Source organism: Dromiciops gliroides, chromosome 6 (genome assembly GCF_019393635.1).
Source record: "Dromiciops gliroides isolate mDroGli1 chromosome 6, mDroGli1.pri, whole genome shotgun sequence".
NCBI lineage: Eukaryota > Metazoa > Chordata > Mammalia > Microbiotheria > Microbiotheriidae > Dromiciops > Dromiciops gliroides.
Window position 1 is genome coordinate 106,670,228 of NC_057866.1, and position 13,440 is coordinate 106,683,667.

At 40.3% G+C, this 13,440-nt stretch overlaps 1 protein-coding gene across 10 annotated transcripts in view; it reads left to right on the top strand.

Moving 5' to 3' along the window:
• The window catches only part of ABCC8 (ATP binding cassette subfamily C member 8), a 124,279-nt gene that overhangs the window by 40,867 nt on the left and 69,972 nt on the right, over positions 1 to 13,440 (top strand). For 9 of the 10 annotated variants that reach the window (XM_043969971.1, XM_043969972.1, XM_043969966.1 and 6 more), the window contains one exon: positions 9,946 to 10,101. The exons of the other annotated variant lie outside the window; for it this stretch is intronic. In XM_043969971.1, the coding sequence (XP_043825906.1) occupies positions 9,946 to 10,101 (156 nt within the window). The remainder of the gene's footprint in view (positions 1 to 9,945; positions 10,102 to 13,440) is intronic. 10 annotated transcript variants of the gene reach the window in all.

The following is a 13,440-nucleotide window of genomic DNA, read 5'->3' on the forward strand; positions in this document are numbered from 1 at the left end:
TAACAAGATTTTAAGAGAAGAAAAAGAAGAGAAAAGATTCCATAAAACCAATTGAAAAACCCATCTGACCTAATATGCAATGTTAACACCTATGGAACCTAATCTCTGTCAAGGAATGAAGGGAGTTGTCTTCTCATAGCTTGTCTTTGGGGACAAGTCCATTCTTTGTAATTTTGTAACAGTCAGTTTTGATTTATTTTTGGTTGTTCTTTCCCCTTACATTGTTGTAGTCGTTATGTATATTCTTTTCTTGTCTCTGCTTTCTACACTCTGCATCAGTTCATATAGATCTTTCTATGATTCTCTGTATTCATCACACATCATTTCTCATAACGTAGTAATATTCCATTACATTCATGTACCACAATTTGTTTAGACATTCATGATCTTTAGTCATCATTGACAGTTTTCTGAGTGGAAGGTAATGCCTCAGCATTTTCTAGATTTATATTTCTCTTATTTGTAGTGATTTGGAGTAGTATGCATGATTGTTAATAAATTATAATTCTTCTTTTGAGAACTGTTTGTTCATATCCTTTGATAATTTTCTATGGAGGAATACTTTTTTTTGGTGAGGCAATTGGGGTTAAGTGACTTGCCTAGGGTCACACAGCTAGTAAGTGTTAAGTGTTTGAAACCAGATTTGAACTCAGGTCCTCCTGAATCCAGGGCCGGTGCTCTATCCACTGCACCACCTAGCTGCCCCTGAGGAATACTTTTTGTTGTTATTGTTCAGTTGTTTTCAGTTATGTCTTGCTCTTTGTGACCCCATTTGGCAAGATATACTAGAGTGGTTTGCCATTTCCATCTCCAGTTCATCTTACAGATGAGGAAACTGAGACAAACAGGGTTAAGAGATTTGCTCAAGGTCACACAGTTTGTGTCTGAGGCTGTATCTGAATGCAGGTCTTCCTGATTCCAGGAAGTGCACTCTATCCACTGTATCACCTAGTTGCCCCAATTCTTCTTTTGAGAACTCTTTGTTCATATTCTTTGATAATTTTCTGTGGAAGAATAGGTTTTGGTCTTGTGTATTTTTGTTAGTTGTCTGCATATCTTGGTTGGTTTGATGAATTTTCTTATTGGACTTTAAATGTGTTTTAAGGAATAGCTTTTTTAAGAAGCTTTTTATTTTCCCTTTAGCTATTCTAAAGGAAAGACAATTGAAAGTAGTTAGAAATTCTATACCTTTGAAAGGGCCAGAACTGGAGACTTCCAAGCAATATGACCTACACTGTTTGCTGGGGCACCCCACTCCTAATGTTGCTCCATTCTTAGGGAAATTTTGGGAGGCTGGCATCAATGTTGTTCCTTTACACACCAGATGAACATGGGAACTCGTCCATTAAAGTCTAAAACACTGGCAGAATCAGTAGAACACAGAAAGGTTGTTATGAAGTTTCAAATGCAACTAGGAAAAAAACACTCAGGATCCATGGTGCTAAGTGACTTCATGAAAACAGGAGCTGAGGGGCAGCTAGGTGGCATAGTGGATAAGGCCTAGGCCCTAAATTCAGGAGGACCTGAGTTCAAATCCAGCCTCAGACACTTAACGCTTACTAGCTGTGTGACCCTGGCAAAGTCACTTAACCCTCATTGCCCCTCCCCCCCCCAAAAAAAACAAACAGAACCTGGACACTGGTCTGGAAAGGTCTTATGAGAAGAAATAGGGGTGTGACCAAGGCCACAGCCTTGATAGTCATTCTGACTGAATCTTTCCTTAAACTGAGCACATATGACATAGGTCTGGCATAGTGGGAAAAGAATCAGAATGAGAGAAATAGTCTGTAGAATGCCTAAAATGATGTCAGGGAAAAGATAACTCAAAGGAAATCATACTCAGAGGAACTGAGAAACTACTGGAAAGAGAGGTGGGGAAATAGGAGAGCAAGATGTTGCATGCATTGCCAGGGTTATTATTTCATTAATTTTTGCTTAATTATTTTTTTATTTGTCACAAGGGAGGGTTCGATTACCTGGTATCAGAGTGGAAGTATTCAGAAATTAAAGTTATGTAAAAACAAGGGGCAACTAAGTGGTGCGGTGGATAGAGCACTGGGCTTGGAGTCAAGAAGACTCTTCTTCCCAAGTTAAAATCTGGCCTCAGACACCCAATAACTGTGCAACCCTGGGCAAGTCCCTTAACCCTGTTTGCCTCGGTTTCCTCATCTGTAAAATGAGCTGGAGAAGGAAATGGCAAACCACTCTAGTAGCTTTGCCAAGAAAACCCCAAATGGGGTCAGGAAGAGTCAGACATGACTGAAACAACTTAACAACAACAACAAATAACCAATAAAATTTGATTTTAAAAAAGCATCAGGGAAGGATGGATCAGGAGCAGGGCTCCTCAGGGAGGATCTCTGAGGGACACATCAGTGATGGAAGAATCATCATGGTCATGAAGAAGAACTATGTGACCAGCACAGCTATCATGTGCTTTAAGATGCAGGCCCACATGGCCACCATGAAGGTTTTCCCAATTAGTGACTACCTTGCTGAACTCACCATTCACATAAAGACCAAGGCTCACTCAGGACCCAAAAGTCTAACTGAATATATATAAACAGAAGGATCACAGGGTCGCCGGTCTAGAGCTATAAAGGATATTAGAGCTTGTCTAGTCTAACCCCATCATTCCACAGATGAGGAATTTGAGAGCCACGGGGCTGAAGGGACTTAGGTCACACAAATGTTAAGTTGGCAGAGCCAGGTCTCAAATGCAAAATTCTCTAAGCCCAAAATCATTCATTGGATAGGACACACATTTATCAAGTGACTCCTATTTGTCAAGCACTGTGCCAGGTGCAGGGTATAGAAAGAGAGGAATTATACTGTTCCTGCCCCCAGAGAGCTCATGATCTTTTGAAACCCAGGACTCAAATCCAGTGGTATTTTTTTCTAAACCACTTTGCAAAATGAATCAAGCCTTATACCCTAATGAGCATGATAGCTAACTTCCTCAGTGAGAAGCCATTTTATTCCAATGCCCTGGAACCAGTCATTACTGGCCTATATCCTAAGGACCCTGAGACCCTCATCTGTTCCTTGGACTTCATGCCATCCAACCCAAACAGCACTGGATGTTTCATAGTGCCTGATGACCTGGTGGTCAGCGGCACGTGCTCAGAGTATGGGATGTGCAAGTCCCTCTGGGAACCTGATACAGCATCAAGACAACTGTTTGAAGTCATATTCCAAAGCCGGGCTTAACATTGCAAACCAGAATGCCATGTCAGCAATAGTGGCAATTATTAGTCATAAAGAAGAACAAGATCACCAACAGGACACTGAAGGTTGAGCTTTCCCTCCTACTTTCCTGACCCAGTGATGAGAAAGAAAGAAAGAAAGAAAGAAAGAAAGAAAGAAAGAAAGAAAGAAAGAAAGAAAGAAAGAAAGAAAGAAAGAAGGAAGGAAGGAAGGAAGGAAGGAAGGAAGGAAGGAAGGAAGGAAGGAAGGAAGGAAGGAAGGAAGGAAGGAAGGAAGGAAGGAAGGAAGGAAGGAAGGAAGGAAGGAAGGAAGGAAAGAAAGAAAGAAAGAAAGAAAGAAAGAAAGAAAGAAAGAAAGAAAGAAAGAAAGAAAGAAAGAAAGAAAAAAGAAAGAAAGGGAACAGGGAGGGAGGGAAGAAGGGGGAAGGGAGGGAGGGAAGGAAGGAAGGAAGGAAGGAAGGAAGGAAGGAAGGAAGGAAGGAAGGAAGGAAGGAAGGAAGGAAGGAAGGAAGGAAGGAAGGAAGGAAAGAAAGAAGGAAAGAAGGAAGGAAGGAAGGAAGGAAGGAAGGAAGGAAGGAAGGAAGGAAGGAAGGAAGGAAGGAAGGAAGGAAGGAAGGAAGGAAGGAAGGAAGGAAGGAAGGAAGGAAGAGGGGAGAGAGGGGAAGGGAAGGAAGAAAAGAAGGAAGGAGGAAAGGAAGGGAGGAAGAGAGGAAGAAAATTCCCCCTACCAAAAAAAAAACAGATTTAGTTTCCAACCCAGTTCAGACACTAGGAGATGAGATATGTGACCCATGAACAAATAACTTAAGTTCATCTAGCTTTAATTTGCACGCTTGTAAATTTTGGAATAATTGCAGTGCAATGAGAAAAATACTGGACCTGGAGTCAGAGGACACTGATTCACATCCAGCTTTGTTATTTACTACCAGCATGAGCTAGTCCCTTTACCTCAGGCTCAGGTTTCCTATGTGACACACACATCCCAAGGGATGGCCACTAGCAGGAACTCATTGAAGGTCTGAGGCCATCCAGGGAGTGAAAAAGCCTGGAGAGGAGCCTGTAACCATCTGTGAGTTTATTGGTCCCTTGGCATCTCTTAACTGCCTCTGATCTTGTACCTAACTGGAGGAAGGAGGAGTAACAAAGTCTCCTGAGAACAGTTAATTGATCAACCTGAGCCATCCCATCGGATCACCCTTGCTCATGTGGAAGAGATGACTGAGCCAAAGGACTTCTGGCTCCTGAATTCTGAATGCAAGGAAAGAAATGTAATTATATATTCTCCCTAATCTATTATGTCCAAGTCAATAGCCTGCCATGTGCTTTCTGATGGTTTTAATGTAGTTTTTAAAAAATGGTTACTTTTTCAGCATTTTAATCTCTTGCAATAAAAATCATCAATCACTTCCTGTGCCATGAAAATGTGAAATACAGACATGAGCTGTGGAAACAAATAGAAAAGGATCCTCAGTTTTCTTTCAGAAAACTTCCCAAGGAGGAAAGACCTTTTGTATCTTCATGAGTTCAAAGACAGGAATGTCTAGGCCCCAGTGAAAGACAAGGCTGTTCATGAAAGGATGGGACTGGTTCTGTTTGGCCTTAGAGGAAAGGAAGGAAGGAAATAAGCATTTTATTAAGGGCCTACTATGTGCCAGGCATTGTGAACTTAACAAATTTATCTCATTTGATCCTCACAAGTCTGAGAAGTAGGTACTATTATCCTCATTTTAATAGTTAAGGAAACTGAGGCAGATAAAGGATAAGTGACTTGACCAGGGTCACACAGCTAGTAGGTGTCTGTGGCTGGATTTGAACTCAGGTCTTCCTGACTCTAGGCCCAATGCTCTATGTATTTCATCACCTTGCTGCCACAGAGGCGACAGAGCACAACTCGGGACAGTGGATAGAAAATGTGAAGAAAATTCAGGGTTGAGGTTGGAGAAAACTTCCTAACAATTGCAGCTGTCCCAAAGAGAACTGGGCTACCCTGAAAGGTAATCTGTCCCCTCCCCCCATCATGGAGGTCTTCAAACAGAGGCTCCATGATCATTTGTCAGGAAGATTTGCACTAAACTTTCCTTTCAGGTATGGGTTGGACTGGATGGCTAACAAGGTTCTTTCCAACTCCCACATTGTCATAGCAGGTGATTCCATGAAGCAATCAATCAGCAAACTTCCCACAAGCATTCACTGGGTGCCTCACAGTATTATTGCACAATTGGCTATTCTCAAGAATAAGTAGAATTCTCAAGCTAAGGAGGTGTGGTATAGTGGAAAGAACATCGTACTATACATACATACATACATTCACATACATATATATATATATATATATGAATGTCCATTTTATTTCTGTTAAAATGTCATTTTATTTTTGTCACATTTGTCAAGTTCAGAATACAGATAATCTGGAAATCTGGGTTCAGGCTCTGGTTTATTTGTAAACCGATTAGCTGCATAATCTTGGACACACCAGCACTGTCTGTGACTCGATTTCCTCATCTCTAAATCCCCATCTCCTCGCCTTTGCCCTCCCATGCCTGGAATGTACCCCCTTGTTCCATTTGCATCTTAGTTTTCTTCAAAGGTCCTCTCCTCTCCCACATGAAATTCTTTCTGATGTCCCCTAGGTCCACACCTGAAATCACCACGTGAAAGTACCACCACCCTGAAATTAACTTTAAATATTATTTAAATATTATGTAGGTACTTGTATGTATACATGTTGTTTCCACTGGTAGAACATAAGCTCCTTGAGGAAATGGACTGTTTATTTTTTTGTCTCTCTATTCCCAGTGCCTGGCACATAGTAGGCTCTTAAAATGCTTATCAAGGCATTGATTAAAATCAGATAATAATACATATACTGTGATCTTTACAGGGTCATCATAAGGAAAGCATTTTATAAACTCTAAAATTCTATAAAAATATGGGTTATCATTATGAAAAGTTATTTATTAAAGTTCCCTTGGAACTTATTTTGGGAAATATACAGAAAACATTATATTCTAGAAGGTGGCATCTGTGGAAGTTAAATATGACAGGAGCTATGAAAAGAGGATCATAGGTTACAGCAAGGCATGAGGACTGTCCTGGGCCACTGTGCTGTAATGGAAAGAACACCGAATAAGAGTCTGAAGGCCTGGGTTTGAGTCCCAGCTCTGTCACTGACTGTTTGCCTTCAGTTTTCACTTTTGGAAAGTGAAGGCATTGGGCTAGATCATCACTAGATCAGCCCTTTGGACTGAAACACCAACAGCCTTGTCAATTTCATATAGAGCAGTAACTGACTTGGTGGGGGGGGGGGGGCTGGACCATGAATGAGTACTCTCAATGAGGAAAAACCACTACCAGAACTTATTGACACTCTTTTTGCAGACTATAGCATTAATCCTCAGGACATTGAGAGGTCAAATGATTTGTCAAGGGTAACATTGCCAGGATATGTCAGAGATGGGTCTTGAAATTCAGTCTTCCTCCCTCCAAGACCACTCTACCTCATAAAGCTTTTCTAATTGTGTGTGTGTGTTTGTCTAAGACAATATAACTACCAATAATAGAGAATTGCAGCTTCATTGTATTATGTTTCTCTTCTACTCTGTATATGGAAATGCCCATTTTATTTGGTTTTTTATCATGTTCAGAATAAACAAATTATGGCTCATAGGAAAATCAAATCAAATAAAAACAACACAGCCATTACTATAAGCCTCCACAAGGGAACTGCATCCCTCAGTAGAAGGAAACATTGACGTACCTCACTTTAGCATACCTGACATAGGAAAATCTAGACTTAGATAAAAGATTAATTATTAGCTAATAATAAAATCATTAACAAATATGTAGATTAATCATGAAATAGTAATTAATAAAAAGATAAATTGATCGAGGCTACAAAAGGATTTTTTTCCTTACCAAAGCATTCCTTTCAATAGCAAGTTTCCCTAGTGCATCTAAGACCAAATTCAGCAAGGATGAAGAATCTTGCCATCTGCTTGAGAGAGAGAAATTGAAGCTGCCTAACCCTTCCATCTGTGCAAACATGCTGGGCACAGAGGTTTTAGTTTCTGAGCTCATGAGAGCAATTAGATCCCCTCCTGAGGTCTGGAAGGGGCTTAGGTCACAGCTGAGGCTTCCCTGTTGAAGTCAGCTCCATTCTTGAAGCTGTTGGCGCCAAGGACTAAAACCTGTTGATGGCAGAAATAAAACCTGCCTTGTGGTCTCAAACTGTTTGATGACAGGCTTTCTCACTATGTAGTTATGTTCCAAGGAGCATTATTTGACTTATGTTAAAAAGCCTTGTATTAAATAACTACATTATTATAATCGTCATGGCTCACATTTCTCTTGATCTTTAACATTTCACCAGCAACCCCATGAGGAAAGTAGTATAAGTATTATCCCCATTTTGCAGATGAGGAAACTAAGACCCAGAGGCTTTTAAAATTTGTTTTAACAATAATTAAATATAATAATTTCTAAATTGTTTATAAGTTATAATAATTAGATGCATTATTTAAATGTTTATAATAATTTATAAATATTACCATTAAATATAATTATCAGTCATTTCCTGATAGATCTCTTGCCTCACTCCCCATGGATCTCTTCCATATAAAAACAACAGCTAAGCCAAAACCAATCAACAACATGACCTTGTCTAACACTATACATGAGTCATGCCTGTAGTATTCCACCTCTCTACTGAGAAGTGTATTCCCTTAACTATTCTCTGCAACCAAGCTTGTTTGTTACAATTAAATTGAGTTCAACCGCCTTTTGGTTTGTTTTTATTTGCATTATTATAATCATACTTATGTATGTTATCTTAGTTCTGTTTTCTTTACTCTGCAGCAAATCTTTCCATGTTTCTATGGATTCCTTCTTATTCTTCATTCCTCATGGAATAATGATAATGAGGAGGAGGATAATTAGCACTTACAGAATGCCTTTGGGGGGGGGGCAATAAGGGTTAAGTGACTTGCCCAGGGTCACACAGCTAGTAAGTGTCAAATGTCTGGGGCTGGATTTTAACTCGTCTTCCAGAATCCAGGGCTGGTGCTTTATCCACTGTGCCATCTAGCTGCCCCTAGAATGCTTTAAGGTTTGCAAAGCACCCTACATACATTCTCATTTGATCCTCAAAACAACTGTGGGAAAAAGATGCTGTTATTAACTCCATTTTACAGATGAGAAAACTGAGGCAGACAGAAATTAAGTGATTTGCCCAAAATCCCATGGCTAAAAAGTAACAGGCTAGATTTTAACTTGGGTTTTCCTGACTCTGGGCCCAGCTCTGTAGGTACCCACTTTTTCCCCAATTTTTTTGCTACCAGAAAAGTGTTGTTCTCTACTGGGAACAAAGTGGGTACTCATTGATTGAAGAATGTCTGAACAAATTGTGGGAATTGTGATCTATTAATATAATGGAATATGACCACTATAAGAAATAACCAATAAGAACAATTCAGACAGGCATGAAAGACTTCTATGAACTAATACAGAGGGGAGTAAGCAGAATTAGAAAAACAGCATACCCAATGTAAATGGCAAGAACAACAACAGAAAGAAACCTAACAGGGGCAACTCATTGGCCTGCAAAAAGGAAGGAAGGAAGGAAGGAAGGAAGGAAGGAAGGAAGGAAGGAAGGAAGGAAGGAAGGAAGGAAGGAAGGAAGGAAGGAAGGAAGGAAGGAAGGAAGAAAGAAAGAAAGAAAGAAAGAAAGAAAGAAAGAAAGAAAGAAAGAAAGAAAGAAAGAAAGAAAGAAAGAAAGAAAGAAAGAAAGAAAGAAAGAAAGAAAGAAAGAAAGAGGGAAGGAAAGAAAAAAAAAGAAGGAAGGAAAGAAACCTAACATTTAAGAGTGAGTAATTATAATGACTGAGTCTGTCCCCAAGAAGAGATGAGAAAATGCACCTCATTCCCTTCTTTGCCAAGATGAGGAAGTGTTGGTGTAGAACATTGCACTTACTGTCAGGGTCAATTGATGTACTGGTTGGTTTCGCTAAACTGCTGTTTTTTTCCTCTTTTTTCTCTCTTAAACTTTTCATTAGTTAGGAGAATTGAAATGAATATAGCAGGAAATGAAAGTGCTATAAAAACAAAAGATATCAATAAAAATTTTGAAATTGATTTTTAAAAAGAGTACTGTCATGAAGGTCAAGTTACACTCCCAATTCTGGACGTTTTCACAGGCTCTCCCCCTTGCTCTAGCTCCTCATCTCCACCTCATGGCTTCCCTGGCTTTCTTCATGTCCCAGCTAAAATGCCACCTTCCATAGCAAGTCTTTCCCAATCTCTCCTAATTCTGGTGCCTTCCTTCTGTTGCTTATTTCCTATTTATCCTGTACGAAGCTTATTTGTACATATTTGTTTGCATACTGTCTCCCCAAGTAGATGATAAACTCCTTGAGGGCAGGGACTGTCTTTTCCCTTTCTTTGTATCCCTAGCATTTAGCACAGTGCCTGGCACATTGCAGATACTTAATGTCTATTATCGGACTGACTTTGCCCAAGATTATACAGTCAGTAAGAGGTGATGTTAGAATTCAAAGGCTCCTGACTCAAAGTCCATTTCTCTTTCCACACTACTGTGCCATCCCTACTCATTTATTTGGTTCTGCCATTTTCAATGTTTTTTTTTCCAATAAGTAAGAACTTTACTTTGAACATATAGGAACTGATTGAGTTGTGACAGCAAAGATCCACTTATGTGAGTGAAGCACTCTGCTTTTGTTCCTAGACCAAGATTTATAACAAAATCATGCATCTTTCCACATCCAATCTGTCTATGGGAGAAATGACTGCTGGCCAAATCTGTAACCTGGTCGCCATCGATACCAACCAGCTCATGTGGTTCTTCTTCTTGTGCCCAAACCTCTGGGCAATGCCTGCACAGGTAAGAGCTGGAAGATCATTTCTCTCAGGAAGTTACATCTGAGTCTTCTCCTGTACATTACAGAGCCTCTTATTTGGCCTCTGCCTCAGCCTTATGTGTCTCCCTGCTCTGCAGGCATCAGTCACCACCATCACAGATAGAGTCACAATGCTTAGGGCTAGAAGGACCCTTAGAGATCATTTAGTCCAACAGCCTCATTTTACAAAAAGAGAAAATGAAGCCCATTTAGGTGAAGTGACTTGTTTAAGGTCACACAGAACTCAAATCCAAATCTCCTGATTCTAAGTCCACTGCTCTTTCCACCACTGCCCAAATCCTTTCTGCGAGTGAAAACCTCTTTACTGTGACTCACTCCAAAAAATCCTGTGATTCAGCGCCTCTCTTTGTCATTGCACAGAGATGGCGGTCTGGAAAATGCAGCAGATGTTTAGAAATGTCTACTGGGCTGACAAAGCGACTTGCTAAATCAAGTACATGACTTCGTCAAGAATAGTTTATTTCAGTCTAACCTGACTTCTTTTTTTGACAGAGATATTAAGCTGGCAAATCAGGTAGGTAAAGTACTTCCATTTTAGCAAAGCATCTGATAGAGTCTCTCACAGTATTAAGAGGGACTGACCTCTGTATTGTAGATGCAGAAGGAGATAAGACTTCTGACTGGCTGAAAGACCTCTGAGCAAATGTTGTGTACCTGCATAGGGGCACTTTGGGAAAAGGGTTGGAGAGAGACCATAAAGAGAGACAAATGCCCCTCTCCTTCTTAATGCCAGAGTCACTAAGATTGCTTTTAGGAAAACTGTCCCAGATTTGGAAGAAGTCCTTCCCATTTTTCCTTCCAGAGAACCATTCTCTGATAGTTTAGAATTTAAAAAAAGAATTTAGAATTAAAATCTACAATATCCACAATTTAGAATTTCTTTTAAAAGAATTAAAAAAGAGAAGAAAAATAGTTCAGCAAAACCAGCCAATATATCAAAAAGTCTGACATGTAGTGTTCCATATCCACAGTTCCCCCAACCCCAAGCTCTACATTTTCTCATTTCTTCTTTGAGGTTAAGCTTGGTCATTATAATTGTAGAACATTCAGTTTCATTTTTGTTGTTATTTCTATTTACATAGTTGTAATCATGTTTTACTCTGCATCCATTCCTGTAAGTTTTCTCATGATTTTCTGAATTCTTCATAGTCATTGTTACAGCACAGTAACATTCCACTGTATTCATACACTTCATTCTGCATTGGTTCATATGTCTTCTCATTTCATTGCATTCTTGTGGGCAAAATGAAGAGATATGAGCTAGATATGAGCAGCTGTCGCAAGAATAGAAGATGGAATGGAAAAGGCTGTTCCTGGCACTGTCCTTTGCCCCCCATCCCCTGAAAGTATTAACCCCAAAGTTCAGAAATTCACACCCATGATCCAACATTGTCTTTGGTGTGGGCCATTTGGACCCTTGGAGGAGGGCAGATTTTGAAGGGCAGGAAAAGAACACTGGAGGAGTGGGCATGAACCAGGAGACTAAGAATGGAGGTTGTGTGATCATCTCTTTAGCTGTGGGATCCAGGGGATATAGATGTCTGTGTCATCACAGCAAGGATGAATGATAGTGCTTTAGGCAAGTGCTTAGCTTGATGGAAGATACAGGCCCTGGAGCAGATGCCCTGTTGTTAATGACCAGTCAGGAATATGGGCATATGGCTGGTTTTCCTGCTAATAATCCTGTTAATTCCTGATGTCTGATCTGTTGGTCACATAATTGCTTCTTATTGTGGACAGAGCCAATGAAGCAGACCAGGGAATCGAGGCCAGTGTGGGTTTTCTGGGGAAGGTGATGAGGGAGCAGCAGGGTGAGCAGGGTTACCTTCCCTTTTAATGAGCTCTCCCAACCTTAGTTCATTAACCGTGTGATAAAGTGATTCTTCAAAAGGCTATTTGTTAAAGCCAGAGACAGCTTTGTGATTAGTGATAGTGGAAGAAACCTCTGCGAAGCTCGTCATTTAGAATTACTATAGTTTGGGGATACTGAACAGTGCATCTCAGCTTTCTTTTCTCTATAGGCTGCGATTAGGTCTGTATGTATCTTTTAAAACAAGACACATGATATTAGGGCCTGAATTTCCAACACAAAGGCACTGTGGTCCTCTCTCTGAGCTAAAAGCTTTGGGCATTGGCAAGAATATTTGCATTTTTCATAAATATTCATGAGCAAGTAATCGTTTTCCTAAGGTCTGAGACTAGGACAATTCTTTTTTCTGAAGTGATTCACCAAGGCTCATAAAAACACTAAACATGCCAGGAAAAGAAAAATGAAAAGTGATAACTTGGGATATTGAGTTGATTCTGTGAATAAATAGGGGGGGGAGGTATGCTTCAACCATTCCTGGGCCCATACTAGTCATTAAACAGGTCCTGGGGGGGCAGCTAGGTGGCGAAGTGGATAAAGTGCCGGCCTTGGATTCAGGAGGACCTAAGTTCAAATCCGGCCTCAGACACTTGACACTTACTAGCTGGTTGACCCTGGGCAAGTCACTTAACCCCACCAAAAAAATAAAATAAAATAAAAAAATAAACAGGCCCTGAAATTAAAATGAACTGAACTGAACTAACTAGTGAACTGAACGATTGCCTTAAAGGTAATTGAGGTGCTGCCCCCCCCAATCCCACAATTAAGAAGGGACTGACTGGCAATGTCTCTCAACTTAACACTATGCAGTAACCAAGGTAATAGGAATGGGGAAGTATTGTTCTGTCTGTCCCGCCCCTTACTAATTGTGTGATCTTTTCTGTTGATTTACCCATGTGGGCAATAGAGCTAGTTGGAATTAACAGGAAGGCCAGCATTTCAGAAGAATGTAAAAGTCTTCCAGTTCATGAATTTTATCAACCTATCTTCCACCTAGAGCAGAGGTGGTCATCTTTGATTTTTGGCCCTGAAACATCCCTATCACCCAAAGGCTCAAGAAGCAGAGTAGTCACTATGCCCCTCAATTTTATGAGATATGAGAGGATACCCCCCTAGATGAAGCTTTAGGGTATTTTTTTTGGTGAGGCAATTGGGGTTAAGTGACTTGCCCAGGGTCATACAGCTAGTAAGTGTTAAGTGTCTGAGGCCAGATTTGAACTCAAGTCCTCCTGACTCCAGGGCCGGTGCTCTATCCACTGTGCCACCTAGCTGCCCCTTTAGGGTATTTGTTGACAGGTCACTGGAGGATTCTGGGCTTTCTTTTCTTTAAGGTCCAAGTCAGCATCTTACAGGAAGGTTTTCTTGATCTCCTTAGCTGTTACTGCCATTTCCTTCCTAAAAGAATATTATATTTATCTGTTTAAATGTATCTCTA